General features: G+C 45.5%; 1 protein-coding gene across 4 annotated transcripts in view; it reads right to left on the bottom strand.

The window, feature by feature from the left end:
* Positions 1 to 8,968: 8,968 nt before the first annotated feature.
* LOC109900100 (F-box only protein 11) overlaps positions 8,969 to 23,466 on the bottom strand; it is a 42,051-nt gene continuing 27,553 nt past the window's right edge. For 3 of the 4 annotated variants that reach the window (XM_020495834.2, XM_020495833.2, XM_031835190.1), the window contains exons 9-21: positions 21,208 to 21,319; positions 20,435 to 20,541; positions 20,200 to 20,337; positions 16,623 to 16,840; positions 16,254 to 16,434; positions 15,904 to 16,026; positions 15,466 to 15,551; positions 15,159 to 15,235; positions 14,634 to 14,888; positions 12,024 to 12,131; positions 11,718 to 11,826; positions 11,073 to 11,171; positions 8,969 to 10,786 (exon numbers count right to left, since the gene is read on the bottom strand). In XM_020495834.2, coding sequence (XP_020351423.1) covers positions 10,657 to 10,786; positions 11,073 to 11,171; positions 11,718 to 11,826; positions 12,024 to 12,131; positions 14,634 to 14,888; positions 15,159 to 15,235; positions 15,466 to 15,551; positions 15,904 to 16,026; positions 16,254 to 16,434; positions 16,623 to 16,840; positions 20,200 to 20,337; positions 20,435 to 20,541; positions 21,208 to 21,319 — 1,743 coding nt within the window. In that variant the 3' untranslated portion in view covers positions 8,969 to 10,656. The remainder of the gene's footprint in view (positions 10,787 to 11,072; positions 11,172 to 11,717; positions 11,827 to 12,023; positions 12,132 to 14,633; positions 14,889 to 15,158; positions 15,236 to 15,465; positions 15,552 to 15,903; positions 16,027 to 16,253; positions 16,435 to 16,622; positions 16,841 to 20,199; positions 20,338 to 20,434; positions 20,542 to 21,207; positions 21,320 to 23,466) is intronic. The other variant, XR_002256553.2, reaches the window with a different exon arrangement.

The raw sequence follows: 23,466 nt of genomic DNA, 5'->3' as shown, positions 1-23,466 counted from the left end.
TTCTAAGCAAACAGCTGGAGGCAGAGCTTTCTCCTATAGAGCTCAATTTTTATGGAATGGTCTGCCTACCCATGTGAGAGGCGCAAACTCGGTCTCAACCTTTAAGTCTTTACTGAAGACTCATCTCTTCAGTGGGTCATATGATTGAGTGTAGTCTGGCCCAGGAGTGTGAAGGTGAACGGAAAGGCTCTGGAGCAACGAACCGCCCTTGCTGTCTCTGCCTGGCCGGTTCCCCTCTATCCACTGGGAGTCACTGGCTTACTGGTGCTCTTTCATGCCATCCCTAGGAGGGGTGCGTCACTTGAGTGGGTTGAGTCACTGATGTGATCTGCCTGTCTGGGTTGGCGGCCCCCCTTGGGTTGTGCCGTGGCGGAGATCTTTGTGGGCTATACTCAGCCTTGTCTCAGGATGGTAAGTTGGTGGTTGACGATATCCCTCTAGTGGTGTGGGGGCTGTGCTTTGGCAAAGTGGGTGGGGTTATATCCTTCCTGTTTGGCCCTGTCCGGGGGTATCATCGGATGGGGCCACAGTGTCTCCTGACCCCTCCTGTCTCCTGTGTCGGGGGCTAGGGTCAGTTTGTTATATCTGGAGTACTTCTTCGGTCTTATCCGGTGTCCTGTGTGAATTCAAGTATGCCCTCTTTAATTCCCTCTTTCTTTCTCTCTCTCGGAGGACCTGAGCCTTAGGACCATGCCTCAGGACTACCTGGCATGATGACTCCTTGCTGTCCCCAGTCCACCTGGCCGTGCTGCTGCTCCAACTGTTCTGCCTGCAGCTATGGAATCCTGACCTGTTCACCGGACGTGCTACCTGTCCCAGACCTATTATTTGACCATGCTGGTCATTTATGAACATTTGAACATCTTGGCCATGTTCTGTTATAATCTCCACCCGGCACAGGCAGAAGAGGACTGGCCACTCCTCATAGCCTGGTTCCTCTCTAGGTTTCTTCCTAGGTTTTGGCCTTTCTAGGGAGTTTTTCCTAGCCAACGTGCTTCAACACCTGCATTGCTTGCTGTTTGGGGTTTTAGGCTGGGTTTCTGTACAGCACTTTGAGATATCAGCTGACGTACGAAGGGCATTATGAATACATTTGATTTGTCTACAATTTTTTTCGAGGTCTTGGCTGATTTCTTTTAATTTTCATATGATGTCAAGCAAAGAGGCACTGAGTTTGAAGGTAGGCCTTGAAATACATCCACAGGTACACCTCCAATAGGCTAATTGACATAGATTGAGTCAATCAGAAGCTTCTAAAGCCATGACATCATTTTCTGGAATTTTCCAAACTGTTTAAAGACACAGTGAACTTAGTGTATGTAAACCTCTGACCCGCTGGAATTGTGATACAGTGAATTATAAGTGAAATAATCTGTCTGTAAACAATTGTTGGAAAAATTACTTCCCATGGTTCTTCCCCTAGCACTACACAGCTGGTTAAAATAACCAACTCATCATCATGCTTGGATTATTTGAATCAGCTGTGTCGTGCTAGGGCTAAAAACAAAACGTGCACCCAGGTGGGGCCCCAGGAACGAGTTTCGAAAAGCCTGCTTTAAAGTACTACATAAGTCGTTTTTTTGGGGGGGGGGGGGTATCTGTACTTTACCATTTATATTTTTGACAACTTTTACTTTACTACATTCCTAAAGAAAATCATGTACTTTTTACTCTGTACATTTTCCCTGGCCCTCAAATGTAGTGATTACATTTTAAATGCTTAGCAGGACAGGTCATCCTTACTGCCTCTGATCTTTCTGACTCACAAAAAACGAAATTATGTCTGAGTGTTGGTGTGTGCCCCTGGCAATCCATACATTGAAAAAACAAGAAAATGCTGCCTTCTGATTTGCTTAATATAAGTAATTTAAAAAGATGTATACTTTTACATTGGGATACAAAAGTATATTTAAAACCAAATACTTTGACTTACTCAAGTAGTATTTTACTGGGTGACTTTCACCCAAGTTGGAGAACCATTGCGGTCGCTGACGGCCGTCTACTGGAGTGGTGCACAGAACACAACGCCCAGGAGGATTGAAATAGAGGACAGGCACTTTAAATAAGATTTTATTTATAGGGAGAAAGAAGAGGAGAGAGAACTTTCAGCAGGAGAAAGAGGAGAGGAGTGTTAGACGTCTATGTGAGTAAGATGTGAGATGTTTTACAAAACAGTGCTGATGTAGAAAAGTGCTGATGAAACATATTAGACATTTTGCTGTGTGGTTGGTTAGTTTACACTAGGGGTCTCCAACAGGTAGATCGGGAAAGGAGGGTCCCGACCTGGGGACCACGCAGCTGTCATACCACTCAGGAAGGAGATGCGTTCGATCTGGGGACCACGCAGCCGTCATACCACTCAGGAAGGAGATGCGTTCGATCTGGGGACCACGCAGCCGTCATACAGCTCAGGAAGGAGATGCGTTCGATCTGGGGACCACGCAGCCTTCATACCACTCAGGAAGGAGATGCGTTCGATCTGGGGACCACGCAGCCTTCATACCTCTCAGGAAGGAGATACGTTCAATCTGGGGGAGGAGTTTGAGGGTGCAGATTTTCCCGTGGGGGAGTTTGGGCAGGATGAGAGTAAAATTCTAGTGATAAATCTGGTTGTGACTGTGGTCATGTTAGAATGGTAAATACAAATATTGGGTAAACTCACAGTTTGTGAAATGGCATTAACAACTCGCAGGGTGAATTCCAAAGGTATCTATGACGATTGCACAGTACTTGCAGCGTTTCCCAAACTTGGTCTTCGGTCCCCAAGGGGTGGACATTTTGGTTTTGCCCTAACACTACACAGCTGATTCAAATGATCAAAGCTTGATGATTTGTTCATTATTTGAATCAGCTTTGTAGAGCTAGGGCAAAAACCAAAACATGCACCCCTTGGTGTCCCAAGGACCGAGTTTGGGAAACCCTGGAGTAAATTTACAAACGTTCTCAGTCTCAACTACATAAGTAACACTACTGCTCTCTGCTGGTAATATGTGGCTATCACATAACATAGAAGGCCTGTATCATGATGAAATGTGACTCCAAACAGTGGCGGCTCTAGATCATTTCAACTGGTGGGCCAATAAGGGTGGCAACGCTAGGGTCAGCGGTTCGATTCCTGCTGCAACCACCACGAAAATATAGGCTATGCAGTCAGTTGTAAGTTTCTTTGGATAAAAGCATCTGAATTTCAAGTCGTATGTAGGGGATACGCATGGAATACATTGTCCAACTAAATTATTACTTGCAGTTCCTTCTCGACAATGCAACAACAAAATCTAAGAATTACAATAGTGAGTGTTCCAATGTGGTTTTCAATCTGTAGTACATCTTGTTCAATATGGTGGAATGACAGTTATATAATGTTTTTTGAACTCAGGTGAAGTCCACAAAGATGTGCTACTGGACGAGGGAGATGGAGCGTCTGTTCTCAGAGCTCCAGAGTCTTGAGGAGAAGAGAGACACAGCTCTGAAGGACTGCATGAGAAGACTCTCCTCCTTTGATAAGAACTACAGGGACTGGCAGACTGGGGTGGAGTGCATGGCTGTGCTAGGTAAGCATGGTGAATTCAAATTACTTTCTTTATATCCCATACAATTGTGGGGAGCTTGTGCAGTCAGCACTATTACTCAATAGGCAATAGTTATTCAAAACCAATCATCATATCAATTGGGCCGACCAACCAGTGCTCCCGCGCATTGGCTAACCAGGCTATCTGCATTGTGTCCTGCCACCCACCAACCCCTCTTTTACGCTACTGCTACCCTCTGTTCATCATATATGCATAGTCACTTTAACTATGTCTACATGTACATACTACCTCAATCAGCCTAACTAACCGGTGTCTGTATGTAGCCTCCCTACCTTTATAGCCTCGCTTCTGTACATAGCCCATCTTTTTACAGTTTCTTTACTTACCTACTGTTCACCAAATACCCTTTTTGCACTATTGGTTAGAGCCTGTAAATAAGCATTTCACTGTAAGGTCTACACCTGTTGTATTCAGCGCACGTGACCAATAAACTTTGATTTGATATGAATTAATGAATTCCACCAACTGACATTGCTCAAACTTCCCTATTGCACTCATAGTTGCATTGAGCTGAATTGTGTTAGATAAAGATTGTTGTAGCCAGGTGCTGGTTGCCTTGAATACAGTTCCTGCACCTGTTATGTCAACTGTTCTGCGCCATACCCTGCCATCTCTCTCTCTCTCTCACACACACACACACACACACACACACACACACACACTTGAAGTCGGAAGTTTACTTACACTTAGGTTGGAGTCATTAAAACTTGTTTTTCAACCACTCCACAAATTTCTTGTTAACAAACTATAGTTTTGGCAAGTCGGTTAGGACATCTACTTTGTGCATGACAAGTAATTTTTCCAACAATTGCTTACAGACAGATTAATTAAGGACACCAATAAGAACAAGAGACCTGCTTGGGCCAAGAAACATGAGCAATGGAAACTAGACTGGTCGAAATCTGTCCTTTTAGTCTGATGAGTCCAAATTTTCAGATTTTTGGTTCCAACCACTGTGAGACACAGAGTAGGTGAACTGATGATCTCCGGATGTGTGGTTCCCACCGTGAACCATGGAGTGATGGTGTAGGGGTGCCTTAACTTAATTAGTACATAATGTTGCCGACAGACAATAATTTCTGGACATCAGAACAGCGATTACTCACCACAAACTGGAAGAAGCTTTTTTCTTTAATGAGTCCGACGTGAATGTTATACTACTTTCCCGGGAACAGACCCAAATCTGTCATTTGCGTGAAGACGAAGAAAAGGCGGCTGAGGCCGGGCTGCGTTCTGAGAATTCATAGGCGAGCGAGTAAACCCCCACTGCCATCTGTTCATTTGGCCAACATGTAACCATTGGAAAATAGAAATGGATGACCTATGAGATTAAACTACCAACGGGACATTTGAACTGTAATATCTTATGTTTGTGTCGTGGCTGAACGGCGGGTTATACACTGTATCGGCAGGATAGAACAGCAGCCTCTGGTAAGACACGGGGTGGCAGTCTGTCACGCCCTGGTCAAAGTATTTTGTGTTTATCTTTATGTATTTGGTCAGGCCAGGGTGTGGCATGGGGTTTTTGTAATTGTGGTGTGTTTGTCTTGGGGTTTTGGTGTCAGTATTGGGATTGTAGCATAGTGGGTATTCTAGCAAGGTCTATGGCTGTCTGGAGTGGTTCTCAATCAGAGGCAGGTGTTTATCGTTGTCTCTGATTGGGAACCATATTTAGGCAGCCATATTCTTTGAGTTTGTCGTGGGTGATTGTCCTTAGTGTCCTATGTGTACTCTCGGTTAGTTTGCACCAGATAGGCTGTTTCGGTTTTGTTTATTGTTTTTTTGTAAGTTCGTGTTTCTTTGTTTGATTAAACATGGATCGCAATCGACACGCTGCAGTTTGGTCCAACTCTCATTCATCACCACTAGAAAACCGTAACAGAATCACCCACCACCAACGGACCAAGCGGCGTGTCAACAGGCAGGAGCAGCCGAAAAAGGAGATGCTCAACGAGGATTTCTGGTCATGGGAGGAAATCTTCGACGGGAGAGGACCCTGGGCTAAACCAGGGGAGTGTAGCCGCCCAAAGGAGCAGCAGGAACAGAGGCAACAGAGGCAACAGAGGCAGCAGCAGCAGGATCTGCAGCTGCAGTGGGAGAGGCTGCACTACCTGGAGAAATGGACATGGGAGGACGAACTGGACGGTAAAGGACCCTGGGATCAGCCTGGAGAATATTGTCGCCCCAAAGCCGAGCTGGAGGCAGCAAAAGCAGAGAGGCGGCATTATGAGGAGCTAGCACGGCAGAGCGGATGGAAGCCCGAGAGTCAGCCCCAAAAATTTCTTGGGGGGGGGGGGCTTACAGGGAGTATGGCTATGCCAGGTTGGAGACCTGCGCAAGCTCCCTGTGCTTACCGGGGGGCTGGAGAGACCAGGCAGGCACCGTGTTATGCTGTGGAGCGCACGGTGTCTCCAGTGCGGGTGCACAGCCCGTATCGGCCGGGCTAGATTGAGCGTCGAGCCAAATGCCATGAAGCCAGCTCTACGCATCTGGTCCCCAGTGCGTCTCCTTGGGCCGGCTTACATGGCACCAGCCTTGCGCTCGGTGTCTCCGGTTCGCCTGCATAGCCCAGTGCGGGCTATTCCACCTCGCCGCACTGGCAGGGCAACCGAGAGCATTCAACCAGGTAAGGTTGGGCAGGCTCGGTGCTCAAGAGCTCCAGTGTGCCTGCACGGCCCGGTCTATCCGTCACCACCTCCACGCACCAGTCTTCCGGTGGCAGCCCCCCGCACTAGGCTGTCTCTCCGCCCATCCTTACGGGGGCTCCCTCTTCTCCAGCGCTGCCAGAGCCTTTCTCCTCTCCTGCGCTCCTGGATTCTCCCGCCTGTTTAGCGCAGTCAGAGCCTTCCTCCTCTCCTGTGCTGCCGGAGTCTCCCTCCTCTCCAGCGCTGTCCGAGCCTTTCTCCTCTACAGCACTGCTGGAGTCTCCCGCCTGTTCAGCGCAGCCAGAGCTGTCAGTCTACATGAAGCAGCCCGAGCTGTCAGTCTGCATGAAGCAGTCAGTCTGCATGGAGCAGCCAGAGCTGTCAGTCTACATGAAGCAGCCCGAGCTGCCAGTCTGCATGAAGCAGCCAGTCTACATGGAGCAGCCAGAGCAGTCAGTCTGCATGAAGCAGCCAGAACTGTCAGTCTGCATAGAGCAGCCAGAGCTGCCAGTCTGCATGGAGCTGCCAGTCTGCATGGAGCTGCCAGTCTATATGGAGCTGCCAGTCTGCAAGGAGCGGTCAGTCTGCAAAGGGCTGTCAGTCTGCAAAGGGCTGTCAGTCTGCAAGGAGCTGTCAGTCTGCAAGGAGCTGTCAGTCTGCAAGGAGCTGTCAGTCTGTAAGGAGCTGTCAGTCTGCAAGGAGCTGCCAGTCAGCACGGAGCCGCCAGAGCTGTCAGTCTGTAAGAGGCCGCCAGAGCTGTCAGCCTATATGGAGCAGCTAGTGTCGCCAGTTTGCCCAGCGCCGCCAGTCTGCCCAGCGCCGCCAGTCTGCCCGGCGCCGCCAGTCTGCCCGGCGTCGCCAGTCTGCCCAGCGTCGCCAGTCTGCCCAGCGCCGCCAGATCTGCCAGTCAGCCAGACTCTTCCAGATCTGCCAGTCAGCCAGACTCTTCCAGATCTGCCAGTCAACCAGACTCTTCCAGATCTGCCAGTCAACCAGACTCTTCCAGATCTGCCAGTCAACCAGACTCTTCCAGATCTGCCAGTCAACCAGACTCTTCCAGATCTGCCAGTCAACCAGACTCTTCCAGATCTTCCAATCTGCCAGTCAGCCAGGATCTTCCAGATCTGCCAGTCAGCCAGGATCTGCCAGTCAGCCAGGATCTGCTGAAACCACCAGCCAGCCAGGATCTGGTAGATCTATCTACCTGCCTGAGCTTCCTCTCACTCCTGAGCTTCCTCTCATTCCTGAGCTTCCTCTCATTCCTGAGCTTCCTCTCATTCCTGAGCTTCACTACACTATCCAAATAAAGACACCGAATAATCATTACTCCTAAATTTAACCTAGAAGCACCTCAATTTAATTTAGGATCCAACACCAGAATGCTGTGTTGGCTACATTGTTTGATATCATTTCTGGAAATGAGTCACATGTTTTTCAAAAATGCTCCAACTTCCTGGAGGGGGAAGTTGACTAAATCAGCACCACCTTGTCAGAAAATACAAGGGAGAGCCCTGGTTGTATTTAAACTCGTTTCTAGTTAGTAATAATTGGCTGCTCTTCAGTAGCTAAGTATCCATAAGTCTATAGCCTTCCATTCCTGCAGAGGCAGTCTTCTGCCAATGTTAGGCAAATGCAACATGTTTAGCCAATGGTTTGAGCAGTGTGGCGATCGCATGCGCGCAGTCACGCTGAAGTGGTACTCAAAAATGATTCACGTTTAGCAGGTCTGCGTTAGTTGTTCAACATAATGCTTGCAGAGCTCTCTTTTACTCCCGTTACGGTGGGTATATGCTTAAAAAAAGTCCAACTAGAAATGTACAAGCAACCGAAAACATGCCTATTCGGAACGACTGCACAATACATCTGAGGTGCCAAAAATGTTTTTTTTCAGTTGCTTGTAAATTTCTACTTAGACCTTTTTATTGGAAGCACACACCAGCCGTAATGACGATAGTTGCTCAGCTAAACTCCATATTTGATGTAACCAACGTACAGAGTAAGCCAAACATTAAGAACACATTCCTAATATTGAGTTACGCGACCCCACCCCTGAACATGGGGATGCTGCCCCATGTTGTCTCCAAAGCTACTCACAGTTGTCAAATTGGCTGGATGTCCTTTGGGTGGTGGACCATTCTTGATACACACAGGAAACTGTTGAGCATGAAACTCGGCAGCGTTGTGGTTGGCACAATCCGTCTCGAGGCTTAAAATTCCTTTAACCTGTCTCCTCCACATCATCTACACTTATTGAAGTGGATTTAACAGGTGACATCAAATTAACATAGCTTTAATCTGGATTCACCGGGGCAGTCTGTCCTTAATGTTTTGTACACTTGAAGAGCTGTTCTACCCATGAGCAAATATTAAGGTAGTCCCCCACACCTATCTGATTGCGGAGTAAATGCATTTTTCGACATTTTTTTGTTCCACGGGAAGCTGTGTTTGTATGCTGAAGACCCCAAAGCAGCTGGCATACAGTTTGCCTTGCTCTCCAGATGATCAGCAACCTGTGAAAATGCACCGTTTTGTTGTTGGGGCCTGTTTAGGACATAACTTTACAAAACGTTCAGATACTGTGTTCTACACAATACATTTGTCAAAGTATTCATTCTATCTGCAACATTAAACCTTTCCCATCCCTGAATACACCCCTTCCCTGCTCTTTTCCACAAGTCACTAATGTATTATCATCTAATAAAGTTCATTTTAAAAAATGACCAGTTTTCTCTATCTAGGAAAGTAAACCCTTTTAATTCACTAGCATCTACATAATGGTTATTGAATACTCCACAATATATTAAGTCTGGGTGTTATGGTACATGCATACAATTCAAGCTGTTTGAGAGCCCACAGTCACCAATACACATAGATGGGGTGGAGGGGAACGTAATAAACCATTTACCGCTGGGTGGATACTTAGTCTCATTCAGTAGAGCTCTAGTGTTACAAAAAAAAAAGCTCCAGCAATGTTTTAATCTCTTAGTCAGTCCCAGATCTGTTCGTGTGGCGTTGACAACTCCTGTGGTCATTATGGGGAACGGCACAAACAGATCTGGGACCAGACTAGGAAAGCACTACAGTACACCCTGGACCTTGGAGCCTAAATGAAGACAGCTGTGATTTCACAAGACCGAGGGCTGGATTCAATCCATATTACAAAAAAGATCTGCGTTATAAAATGCCTTTAAATCAATGTTCCTGCTTTCGGAGACTGCATTCACAGTGAAAGTTGCATGTGTCGGCTCAATCGAAATTACCCTAAATTTAGGTCAGATTTCCCACAATACGAATTTAATCCAGCGCTTATACTTTGACAATTATACTGAGGTTACCTGCAGTATGGTCCAAATAGGAAATATGAATGCTTCTCTACATGGCTCCTTGAACTCCATATTGCAGACAAAAAGAAAAGGTGTTCAGACTCGAAACAGCCACGATCAATTCTAAAAGTCTCACATTTGAAAGTCAACATTGCTGGGGAAAATGTATTTTTTTGTTTGTTTGTTCTCTTTCACAGAAAGAACGTAGATACTGCGACATGAGTACACTTACAGCAAGTCTATGGTTGAATAACCCAAAAAAACTATTATATTTAATAAAATAAGACATTCAAGTACAGTAACATTTTTGCATGAAAATACAAAGCTACAGGGGAAAAAAACATTTAAAATCAAAAACTTTGTTTTCACCCAAAAAATTAAAAGCGGAAGTGCTAGGTCATTAATATTTCATTTGTTGTATCCATACCAACGCCACAGGGGTTTGCTGCCCGGAGACATAGGCAGTGTGTGGCGAGGAACTGGTTCCTTTTATGGCTCTGAGCGTTGCTGTGCCGTCCTGCCATCATTCGTGGCTCTGTACAATAACTGCAGTCTGACTTGACCACTTCGCAAAGGCGGCAGGGGGCATGAAGATGGCTAGCGCCCATCCACCTCTCCCCAGCTCCGTTATACAACTGCAATGCTTCCCATTAATTCTCCTTCAACCTGAGTCAATATCTCTGAGTCCGAAATGGCATCCTATTCCCTTCATAGGGCACTACATTCGACCAGGTCCTCTCCTCTCCGCCAATACATTGCTGGGAAGGAAAACAAGGGGGGAGCGGTGCATCCACAGCAGAACATTTTTCAGTATATAAATGTATGTCTCCTTTCAGCTTGTCTTTATCCACCACAACATCCATTTGTACATATTTTCATGTGTGAAACAATTGAAATATTTATAACAGTTTGTATTGTATTTTTCCTCCTTCCCATGCATTAGTGGACAAGTTAGCTGAACAAAGAGGAGTTTCTGTGTCGTTCCAAAATGGCACCCTATTCCCCACATAGTGGACCACTTTTGACCTGGCCAGCATAGGGTCCTAGTCAAAAGTAGTGCACTATATAGGGAATAGGTCCGGAGGTGGGAGGTCCAGCTCAGTTGTGTTGCAGCGTATTGGACTCTATAGGAGGGGCGGAGTCGTACAGTGTGTCCGTGTCATGCGTAGGCTCTCCGGCTAGCGTGCAGGGGTTTGACAAGGTTCCGGCTCCACAGTCACAGAAGAATCTACAGAGAAGGTACGGATTATAATATTGAAAATGACTGAAGTGGAAGACCGGGAGGAAATATCAACTGATCAAGTAGCCACTGAAATACTAGCACATCTCCAGATTTCTCACATTTCTTGAAGTCAATTACTGTACACAAACAGATTTGAATGTGAGCTATCATTTGGCACAGGAGGGAGAGGTTCTGCACACGATTGTGCAATATAAAACCAGATATAATTAAAAGTAACTTAGAGTGAAATATCACTGTCATTAAAAAGGCATTAAACAGAACAGTAACGTACCTATCATGCCTAATGAACTCGACGTCGTGCCCCTGGTGGCACTTCTTGATGCAGTTCACACAGATGGCGTTGCGGTCTGTTGTGTTACAGGTGTGACACCTGACCACACGGAGGGACAGAACAAAGAAACAGGTGACGAGCCAAATGAGTTTCATCCATTAAAGTGGACAGATGGATCAATGAATCCAACATTGCTTAAAATAACTTAATCTTTTTGAGAAATACAGACTTAACATTTACAAAAGTAGCATTCTCAATAAATCTGAAAATCAAGAGTTGTATGTGGCTGTTTATCAAAGTTTGCCGACTAACTTCATAATCCTGCTTTCTGGAATACCCCACTGGATGACGCGCTCTATCTATATATCCAGATATGTGTAGAGATCTCTCCATCTATATATCCAGATGTGTGTAGAGATCTCTCCATCTATATATCCAGATATGTGTAGAGATCTCTCCATCTATATATCCAGATGTGTAGAGATCTCTCCATCTATATATCCAGATATGTGTAGAGATCTCTCTCTCGCTCTCTCTATATATATATATATATATCCAGATGTGTAAAGATATCTCTAACGCTCTCTCTCTATATATCCAGATATGTGTAGAGATATCTATACACACAGGGTAAGAAATTATTACCTGTAAAAATCGTGCATTGGATAGCTGGTGTAACTGGAAATCTTGTACAGGCACTGACCTCTGCTCACAGCTTTTTCAATGGCATCTTGATTGTTCATTATTTTGTTATCTGGGGGGGAATACAGGAGAACGGGGGGGGGGGGGGGGGGGGGGGGGGGGGGGGGGGGTTGGATCAGACCAGGTACAGATAAGAAAAAGTAATTTAGAGGCAATTTCAGAGAATTCAAAACCACCATTTTGCCAAAGAGACTGACCATAAGTAGTTCCTATAATGTTAGATTCTAGTAACAATACGTTCTCTTTTACCTTTCATTGTAACGTTGACACCCGATGCGAGAAACAACCCTCCAAAGCGGTTGTTGAAGATCTGATTGCCCTCCAGGGTTGCCGTGGCATGATTGGTGATCTCAATACCTGGTAGACATAGAAACAGAGACAGGTCAGGATCAGCATGGGGGAAGTGGAGATTCAGGACCCCCTAAGCACCTGTGGAGATCTGAGAGAATTTCAATAGTATAATATAGTTAAACTTCCACCTAAACAAACTATCAGACGGCAATGTGGAGACACACTATAGTGTTTTCAGAAAGTATTCAGACCCCTTGACCTTTTCCACGTTAGGTTAAAGACTTTTACAAAAAGGTATATGTAAAAAAACAAAATCTATGCACAATACACCATAATGACAAAGCAAAAACAGGTTTCTAGAAAGACCCTTTACTTTGTTGAAGCACCTTTGGCAGCAAATACAGCCTCAAGTCTTCTTGGGTATGACGCTACAAGCTTGGCACACCTGTATCTGGGAAGTTTCTCCCATTCTCTGAAGATCCTCTCAAGCTCTGTCAGGTTGGATGGGAAGTGTTGCTGCACAGTTATTTTCAGGTCTCCCCGGAGATGTTCGATTGGGTTCAAGTCCGGGCCACTCCAGGACATTCAGAGACTTGACCCGAAGCCACTCCTGCGTTGTCTTGGCTGTGTGCTTGGGGTCGTGGTCCTGTTGGAAGGTGAACCTTCACCCCAGTATGAGGTCCTGAGCACTCTGGAGCAGGTTTTCATCAAGGACCTTTCTGAAAATGCCTCGATCCTGACTAGACCCTGCAGCTGAGAAACACCCCCACAGCATGATGCTGTGACTACCATGCTTCACCGTAGGGATGGTGCCATGTTTCTTCCAGATGTGAGGCTTGGCATTCAGGCCACAGATTTCAATCTTGGTTTCATCAGAACAGCTAATCTTGTTTCTGAAGGTGCCTTCTGGCAAACTCTCCCATCTCCACAGAGGAACTCTGGAGCTCTGTCAGAGTGACCATGGGGTTCTTGGTCACCTCCCTAAACAAGGCCCTTCTCCCCCGATTGCTCAGTTTGGCCGGGCATCCAGCTCTATAAAGAGTCTTGGTGGTTTCAAACTTCTTCCATTTAAGAATGGAGGCCACTGTGTTCTTGGGGACATTCCATTTTTTTGGTACCTACAGACAATTCCTTCGACCTCATGGCTTGGTTTTTGCTCTGACATGCACCTTATATAGACAGGTGTGTGTCTTTCTGTCCCTGAACAAGGCAGTTAACCCACTGTTCCCCGGTAGGCCGTCATTGTAAATAAGAATTTGTTCTTAACTGACTTAAATAAAGGTCAAATAATAAAATAAATGTAGTTCCAGTGAAAGAAAATCTTAATGCTACAACATACATTCTACATACAAATGACATTCTAGACGATTCCGCTTGCAACGTTGTGGTAACAGTTTGGGGAAGGCCCTTTCCTGCATGACAATGCACCCGTGCACAAAGCGAGGTTCATACAGAAATGGATTGTCGAGATCGGTGTGGTAGAACTTGACTAGTCTGCACAGTCTGAACTTCAACCCCCTTTGGGATGAATTTGAACGCCGACTGAGCCAGGCCTAATCATCAGTGCCCGACCTCACTAATATGGAAGCAAGTCCCAGCAGCAATGTTCCACCATCTAGTGGAAAGCCTTCCCAGAAGAGTGGAGGCTGTTATTGCAGCAAAGGGGGGGAGCAACTCGATATTAATGCCTATGATTTTGGACTGAGATGTTCGACGAGCAGATGTCCATATACGTGTCCATTTGGGATTGGATCCCACCTCTTCAGTTAACCCAATGAGTCCCACCCACTGCAACGCTGGCGCAATTTGGAATTCTAACCCCATTTAAACATTGTGTTTGAGCTGTTTTGTGAGACAAGGGTGGATCCTGGGTCTTTTTACAAAAACGTCTGTAGAGTCGATGGTTTGAGCCACAAGTTATCTATGAAAAGCTGGGACTCTCACGAAAACGCACGTGACATGTTTTACTCTGTCGCTAACAAGCTACACAAGAACCGTTAAACGGTAAGAGTTTCTTCTATATAGTGTCTATAATACTGTGATACGCTCACATAGTTGCTGTCACAAACTCCACACAGTTGTTACTGACTAGTTGGATATTCATTTCCCAGGGATGAAACCATTTCTGTACTTACAGCATTCATACGAATTCATTTTGATCAGGATTTTGCTTGAGGACATTTATTTTCAGTCTATTAAACTCATGAATGCAACTGTTTATGTGAAATTGGTTTGTGTTCAGCCCCGTCCTGAAAATAAAATGGTAAAAGAAATGTCTAAATATAAGGGCTGGACATGCAGAAAAATGTAAGTCAGATAAACAAAAAGCCGATTTTAGCTGGAGTCTCGGGACTGATAGGGTTAACGTCTACCTATTAATCACATGGAGTCAAAGCTAAATACTGCCTGGTCATGCTTAATACGCACACAGTCAAATACATTTTTTGCAGCATTTGTTATTGGACCAATCCAGGTAGTCCCTGCCCCTGTCAGTCTGCTTTCCTTCATATGGTTCCTAATGAACACAACTCTGGACTGAACTCTGCTTTCTAGCATAGCGTCACCCACCTGCAGCGAAGCCGTCAAATATCCTGTTCTTCCTCAGGATGGGGTGGCTGTTGGTGCTGATGAGGACCCCTGCCTGGGCGTTCCTGAAGATATCGTTCTCCTCCAGTAAACCTCGTCCTCCGTTGAATATACAGATCCCTCCGTCTCGCCCGTCGTGGATCTTATTCCTCCGGAGGGTGGGGTTGCTGTCCGTCTTTATCCACACCCCCGCCATGGCGTTGTCAAAGATCTCATTGTCCTCGATGAAGCCCAAACCTGAAACAGTCAGGATATCAGCCAAGAGGTCCCCCTTTCATGTATCATGGTTATAGAGTTCATGAGGGAGCATCTGAGTGACACAGGAATGTGATGGAGCCACTCCACTCAGAACCTGTAAATCCAGGATGTCTTAACTGTTCTGCATCATGAATTTCATGTGGAAAAGGTATACTTTCTGAAGAAAATATGTGCTTGCTTCACCCCTCTGCCGACAAAATCAAGCTGAGAGGAGACAGAGGATGGATAGACTAACAGTTGGTTTCTCACCTGAGTTGTAAACCAGAATGCCTCCATTTTGACCTCCCCAGATCTTGTTCCGTCTGATTTTGGGATTGCTTCCAGTTCTGTTACAGTGGGAAACATTAACCAACAAATCAATCAATGCATATAATTAAAATCAATAGTATGACAAAAAGTGCATAGCAATGTGATAAATCATCTTAAATGCCTTTATTAAAACAGCAACATGCACTACATTATTTACACAGGTTGTCAGTGGGTCCCACCGCGTGGTTGTCAGTGGGTCCCACCGTGTGGTTGTCTATTAATTTTGAGTTCCAGCCCTTTCACTGACCTGATTTGAACTCCAGAGTACATGTGGTTGTAGATATCATTGTCCTCCAACACTCCATGGCCGTTGTCGTAGAAGTAGACACCAACCTGTATGACCCACAAGACAAGAGGGGAGGTGGGAGTGTTTAGTTTGCATTCATCCATCCATCTGTGGGAGATGAGTGGCCCATGGAGCCAACTGAACTGACAGTGTGTGCCCCCCCCCCTCCAGACACACAAAGGTGAATGCATACACACACATTGTGATATTGTTGTATGGTGGTATTGAACATGGTGTGGATATGTGGTGGTGTAGGGATGTTATATGATGTACTGTTATCTTTAGCTCATTCAGTACGAACATTGTTCACTGTTTTATATGTAATGTGTATGCTTTGGTGTGTTTGGGCCCCAGGAAGAGGGATCCCTAATAAATGCAACTCTCCCTCTATGTCCATACCTGTTTCCCACTGTGTATCCTGTTCCTCCTGAGGACAGGTGTGCTTCCTGTGGTCACCCAGACTCCTGCCAGCGTGTTGCTGTAGACCTCATTCTCCTCAATCACCCCCTGTCCCTTTTCATGCTACAGGGGAGACACACATGAATTACATTACTAACATCCTTATCCTCTGTCAGTCTGTTGCCTACTGTATGAAGGTTTATTTAACACTAATATGGCAGGCTAACAGTGGTTAAATATGCTAAAGGGTTGCAGATAAACCACAGCTATGAGCTTCATAAGTACTAAACATGTGATTATGTGCTTTCTTTAAATACACATTTAAAAAGGTTCTAGAAAGTTCTACTTACCACATAGATGCCCCCATGCTGTCCGTCGTGGATCTTGTTGTGTCGTACGATTGGGCAGCTGTTCGTCCTGATCTGGATCCCTGCCAAGGCGTTACCGTAGATATCATTCCCCTCAATGAGGCCTCGGCCGTCACCGAATATGTAAACGCCACCCTGGTTACCGTTGAAGATGGCGTTGCCCCTGTGATTGACACACCGTGGAAAAATGGCACCATTGACTATCAATTTACACATCAGCATCAATACAATGTAATATAGATTGCATAATGCACAAAGGGAGAGACGAGACAGCGAAAGAGAGAGCGAGCACGAAAGAGGATTTTCTTTTTTGAAAAGTGATGTATGTATTTGACCCGAAACCCCACTGACCTTATTGTAGGATCGCTATTGGAGGTGACCCACACTCCAGCAAAGTTGTTTGCATAGATCTTGTTCTCGATGAACTGTCCTCGGCCCTTCTCGTGCACGTAGATCCCTCCCGTCTGTCCGTGGTGGATCTCACAGCGCACCACCGTGGGGTTGGCGTACGCCTTCACCTCAAAGCCAGCTATGCGGTTCCTGTGGATGTTGCAGCTCTCAAAGTAGCCCTGCAGGAGGAGACCGTCGCGTCAGTAATAAATCAGAATACCATGGCTATTTCTCAATTAATCTTTTCTCGAGTCATCAGATCATCACTCCTCCTTTTCAGAAGCATTGGATAAGAACTTCACAGGAAAGAAACCTTAGACTTTCTCCAAAATACAGTTGAGAAGAGCAAGGTGTTCAAAAAAAACGTTCATTTTCTATTTAGAAAATGACCTCAATCCGATGTCTTGTGTAACCAAAATTAGGAATAGATTTCCATGTTTTTAGAAGCTGTGGATTAAGGTTTATGTAACTAAAACCAATGGTGGGTCTTCAAAACCTACAGTCGGATGAAACCGGGAGGCAACACTTCTCTTTAAGAACAAGAACGGCTACAGACTGAGTATTTACAGCAGAAATACACTTTTTTCGCCAGCTACGGTAGAAACCAAGGTTCTTCCTCAAATCTTTCCTCATTACCTTGCATACGCTCCTCAAAACGCATTGAAGAATGTCAGATGAGGGACCTTAGACATTATCCTACAATACGATAGAGAAGGAAGCGAGAGGATGCAAGGGATGGAGGAAGAATGAGAAAGAGCCTCTAGTCACAACTGTAGTCCAGATCAAAATGGAGCATCATCTCTCAGGGGCAGCCAGACCAGACCAATATTGAGCGTCATCTCTCAGGGGTAGCCAGACCAGACCAATATGGAGCGTCATCTCTCAGGGGTAGCCAGGCCAGACCAGACCAATATGGAGCGTCATCTCTCAGGGGCAGCCAGGCCAGACTAATATGGAGCGTCATCTTTCAGGGGTAGCCAGACCAGACCAATATTGAGCGTCATCTCTCAGGGGTAGCCAGGCCAGACCAATATTGAGCGTCATCTCTCAGGGGCAGCCAGACCAGACCAATATTGAGCGTCGTCTCTCAGGAGTAGCCAGGCCAGACCAATATTGAGCGTCATCTCTCAGGGGTAGACTGACCAGACCAATATTGAGCGTCATCTCTCAGGGGTAGCCAGACCAGACCAATATTGAGCGTCATCTCTCAGGAGTAGCCAGACCAGACCAATATGGAGCATAGGGTAGCACATTTTGGGGAATATTCAGTGGTGGAAACCTTCCGTGGGAATTGAAGGGAATATATGGAAATGAATGGAAATATATGCAAATTAATATTAATACCATTTAAATGTTTTTTGCATTGGATATATTTACCATATATGGAAACAGAAACATGAACCTTTTTATCTTATCATAAGTAGACATAATAGAAAAAAACAAAAAACAATTTAGTTACAAATTGAACTTTAATTAAATGAGTTGGCTCTTCACATGGGATGATTTCACTGAACGATCTCCAATGATCCATCGCATCTCCCAAAGACATTTCCAACATACATCTGTAAAATGATAGTCTAGAAAGCTTTGGTTGTCTTCCTCTCAGGCGTCCATGTCTTCTCTCTGGACTTCCTCAATGTCCACTTCTTGAACATCAGACTCAGGCCTCATCTTCACTGTAACTTTCCAAGCTTGTTGAGGGTGTTTCGTTGTCAGGCTCAAAAAGCCTAAAATATGCTCGGATGTCCACCATTTTTCAACCCTTGTATTGGTCAGCATGTTGCGTGCTTTGGTGTGTGTGTGTTCCCAAACAAGGACCAGTTGCCCTCTGAATCGGCTGTTGTTGGTGGGATTTGGAGGATGGAGGCAACAGGGGAAAAAAGTCCCTTCCACCAGGTGGCTGATGAGATATGTTGGCACAACTGCCATATTGCATCTCCATCCCAAAGCCCTTACTTGGAAGTGTACTGTGCCAGACTGCCAAGAACCTTGCCCTCATCCAGGCCAAGGTGGTGAGACATGGTAGTGATGACACCATAGGCCTTGTTGATCTCTGCACCAGACAGGATGCTCTTGCCAGCATACTTGTGGTCCAACATGTACGCTGCGGCGTGTTTGGGCTTCAGGCAGAAGTCTTCACGCTTTTTGATGTATTTCAGAACTGCAGTTTCCTCTGCTTGGAGCAACAGTAAAGTGTGCAGGGCAGTACGGATTTCTTCTCTTACATCTGCAAGCAGAGTCTGAACATCAGACAGGATGGCATTGTCTCCCTCAATCCGTGCAATGTTTACTGCTATAGGTTTCAGGCTACTTAATCTCTCCCAAAATACATTATCCAGGAGGATCCTCTTGATGGGGCTGTCCATATCGGCAGACTGTGATATGGCCATTTCTTGGAGAGACTCGATGCCATCCAGGAGACGTGGATGGCATCGATGATGATGACAACACCACCCCAACGGGTGTTTCTGGGCAGCTTCAATCTGGTGCTCTTATTCTTCTCACTTTGCTTGGTGAGGTAGATTGCTGCTATAACTTAATGACCCTTAATGACATACCTAACCATTTCCTTGGCTCTCTTGTAGAGTGTATCCATTGTTTTCAGTGCCATGGTGTCCTTGAGGAACAGATTCAATGCATGAGCAGCACAGCCAATGGGTGTGATGTGAGGGTAGGAATCCTCCACTTTAGACCAAGCAGACTTCATGTTTGCAGCATTGTCTGTCACCAGTGAAAATACCTGAGCGCTGAGGGAACTTTATGCACTTGACCAGATGATTCCGCATCTTTGTTGCATTCTTCACATATGATTTGGCACAGCATTTGCAAATGTACACAGCTTTTCCTTCTACATTAGCTGCAGTGAAATGTCTCCACACATCAGATAGTGCTCGTGGCATTTTCCTGTAAAGATCAGAAACAATAGTTAAAAAATATATATAAAAAATTAAATTGCATGTACAGATAAATAGTTAAGCAGTTAGATTAACCAACTCCTTTGTAAGACAAATATTTTAAAATTAAACATATATGGAAACAGGTGAATTAACACACCTCAGTTAGCAGGCTCAAGCAAGCTAAAACCCACATGGTAGCAAAAACTAAATAGCAGAAACTGGTAACAAGTTAGAAATGATTTAAAAACACACTTTTCTGTAGGCTACCATTTGCTAATTAACAAAAAAAATAAATGTAGGTCATAAAATATATTCACCCCACCCAGTAGTGTAATCAAAACTTACAAGAAAGCATGTAGTCCTTGGCTCAGTGTAGTAGTGTAGGCTCAATAGCATCTCATTAGTGTGCAAGATCTTGAGAATCAGCTGTACATGTGATGGAAGAATGCACTGTGCATGCAGAGGGTTACAATTTCATTGAATTGGGGATAGTTTAACCAAAATATGCCACAAGACCCAGAATTACCTTGTGTATCCCACAAAAAAAGGTTCACTGCTATAAGCAAAATTCCCGACCCTTTGCAACCCTAATGGAGCATCATCTCAGTGGTAGCCAGACCAGAACAATAGTGTCATCTCACCATGCCGTGGTCGAAGGTGAAGACGCCCACGTCTCTGCCGTGGTGGATGTGGTTCCGTCTGATGATAGGGTTGCCATGGTTTTTCACCCAGATCCCTGCCAGAGCGTTGTTGGAGATCTCATTGTCCTCGTAGATTCCCTGGGAACGAAGAATGCAGAGTTTTACAGCACAGTCTTGGAAATGGGATGATTTGAGTAATCAAGTGCCATATGGAAAAGTAGTGTGTGTTACCTACCTGTGCATGGTCAGTGATGTAAAGCCCCACGTTCTCACAGTCGCTGATGTTGCAGTGTTTGATGGTGGGACAAGCGCCCTGGCCGCTCACACAGACCGCTGAGCCCACTGAAACCAACAGGTGTAGAGCCAGCCAGGTGAGCATGGTAGAGCCCGGTGTATCCACTACACTTCTCAGACAGATACCCACCCACTGTCTCAATTCCATGTGTGGAAGACACTGTCAAAATATTGCCCTATGAGCTATGATCATTATAATACATTTAGGTGTCATGAAAATTAGATTGCACTTGGTAGGTCTGAGATGCTAAAACTATGCTTAGTGAAAGGCAGGTAGGTATGAGATGCTAAAACTATGCTTAGTGAAAGGCCGGTAGGTCTGAGATGCTAAAACTATGCTTAGTGAAAGGCAGGTAGGGCTGAGATGCTAAAACTATGCTTAGTGAAATGCCGGTAGGGCTGAGATGCTAAAGCTATGCTTAGTGAAAGGCAGGTAGGTATGAGATGCTAAAACTATGCTTAGTGAAAGGCCGGTAGGTCTGAGATGCTAAAACTATGCTTAGTGAAAGGCCGGTAGGTCTGAGATGCTAAAGCTATGCTTAGTGAAAGGCCGGTAGGTCTGAGATGCTAAAGCTATGCTTAGTGAAAGGCCGGTAGGTCTGAGATGCTAAAACTATGCTTAGTGAAAGGCAGGTAGGTCTGAGATGCTAAAACTACGCTTAGTGAAAGGCCGGTAGGTCTGTGGAGAGATGGAGACATTGTGTTGTAAGGTACCTGTGCAAGTGCTGCGTATGATACAGTGGTCAATGATGGGACTGCAGTTGACTGTAATCTCCAGACAGTGGTGGGCATTGTGGTGCTGGGCAGACTTATCATCAGGATTAAACTAAGAGAGGCAGACAAACATAAGGGAGTTAGTTTATTATGTAGGACTAAGATAGGAGTCATTCATAACATATGACTAACATCCACAACTGATATCATGTCAACAGTTCCCTTCGTATGATGAGGACCACTGTACAGAGTCAATATGACATTATGATGAGGACCACAGTACAGAGTCAATATGACAATATGATGAGGACAACAGTACAGAGCCAATATGACAATATGATGAGGACCACAGTACAGAGTCAATATGACGATGAGGCCCACTATAGAGTCAATATGACGATGAGGCCCACCATACAGAGTCAATATGACGATGAGGCCCACCATACAGAGTCAATATGACGATGAGGCCCACCATACAGAGTCAATATGATGATGAGGCCCACCATACAGAGTGAATATGACAACATGATGAGGACCACTGTACAGAGCCAATATGACGAGGCCCACTGTACAGAGCCAATATTACAATGGGCCTCATCGTCCAGAGCCAATATGACGATGAGGCCCACTGTACAAGGTCAATATGACGATGAGGCCCACTGTCCAGAGTCAATATGACGATGAGGCCCACTGTCCAGAGTCAATATGACGATGAGGCCCACTGTCCAGAGTCAATATGACGATGAGGCCCACTGTACAGAGTCAATAGCGGCAGGGTAGCCTAGTGGTTAGAGCGTTGGACTAGTAACCGAAAGGTTGCAAGTTCGAATCCCCGAGCTGACAAGGTACATATCTGTCGTTCTGCCCCTGAACAGGCAGTTAACCCACTGTTCCTAGGCCGTCATTGAAAATAAGAATTTGTTCTTAACTGACTTGCCTAGTTAAATAGAGATTTAAAAAAAATATGACGATGAGGCCCACTGTCCAGAGTCAATATGACGATGAGGCCCACTGTACAGAGTCAATATGACGATGAGGCTCACTGTACAGAGTCAATATGACAATATGATGAGGACCACTGTACAGAGCCAATATGACGATGAGGCCCACTATACAGAGTCAATATGAGGATGAGGCCCATTATACAGAGTCAATATGACTGCCCCCAGGTGGCAAGGGTAGGTAACAACACATCCACCATGCTGATCCTCAACACAGGGGCCCCTCAGGGGTGCGTGCTCAGTCCCCTCCTGTGCTCCCTGTTCACTCATGACAACACGGCCAGGTACGACTCCAACACCATCATTATATTTGCCGATGACACAACAGTGATCACCGACAACAACGAGACAGCCTATATGAAGGTCAGAGAACTGGTCGTGTGGTGCCAAGACAGCAACCTCGCCCACAACGTGATCAAGACAAAGGAGATGATTGTGGACTACAGGAAAAAGAGGACCGAGCATGCCCCCATTCTCATCGATGGGACTTCAGTGGAGAGCTTCAAGTTCCTTGATCTCCACACCACCAACAAACTATCATGGTCCAAGCACACCAAGACAGTCATGAAGAGCGCATGACAAAACCTATTCCCCCTCAGGAGACTGAAAAGATTTGGCCTGGGTCATCAGATCCTCAAAGGGTTTTACAGCTGCACCCTCCTGACTGTTGCATCACTGCCTGGTATGGCAACTGCTTGGCCTCAGACCGCAAGGCAGTACAGAGGGTAGTGCGTATGGCCCAGTACGTCACTGGGGCCAAGCTTCCTGCCATCCAAGACCTCTATACCAGGCGGTGTCAGAGGAAGGCCCTAAAGATTGTCAGACTCCAGCCACCCTAGTCATCGACTGTTCTCCCTGCTACCGCACGGCAAGCGGTAACGGAGCTCCACGTCTAGGTCCAAGAGGCTTCTAAACAGCTTCTACCCCCAAGCCATAAGACTCCTGAACATCTAGTCAAATGGCTTCCTGGACTATTTGCATTGCACCCTCCCCCTCTCCACACCACTGCTACTCTCTGTTGTCATCTATGCTTAGTCACTTTAATAACTCTACATACATGGACATACTACCTCAACTAACCGGTGCCCCCGCACATTGACTCTGTATCAATACCCCCTTGTACAAAGTCTCGCTATTGTTATTTTACTGCTGCTCTTTAATTACTTGTTACTTTCAACTTATTCTTATCAGTATTTTTTGAAACTGCATTATTGGTTAAGTGCTCGTAAGTAAGCATTTCACTGTAAAGTCTACACCC

Source organism: Oncorhynchus kisutch, linkage group LG11 (genome assembly GCF_002021735.2).
Source record: "Oncorhynchus kisutch isolate 150728-3 linkage group LG11, Okis_V2, whole genome shotgun sequence".
Taxonomy (NCBI): Eukaryota; Metazoa; Chordata; class Actinopteri; order Salmoniformes; family Salmonidae; genus Oncorhynchus; species Oncorhynchus kisutch.
This window is presented reverse-complemented; position numbering and strand designations above follow the sequence as displayed.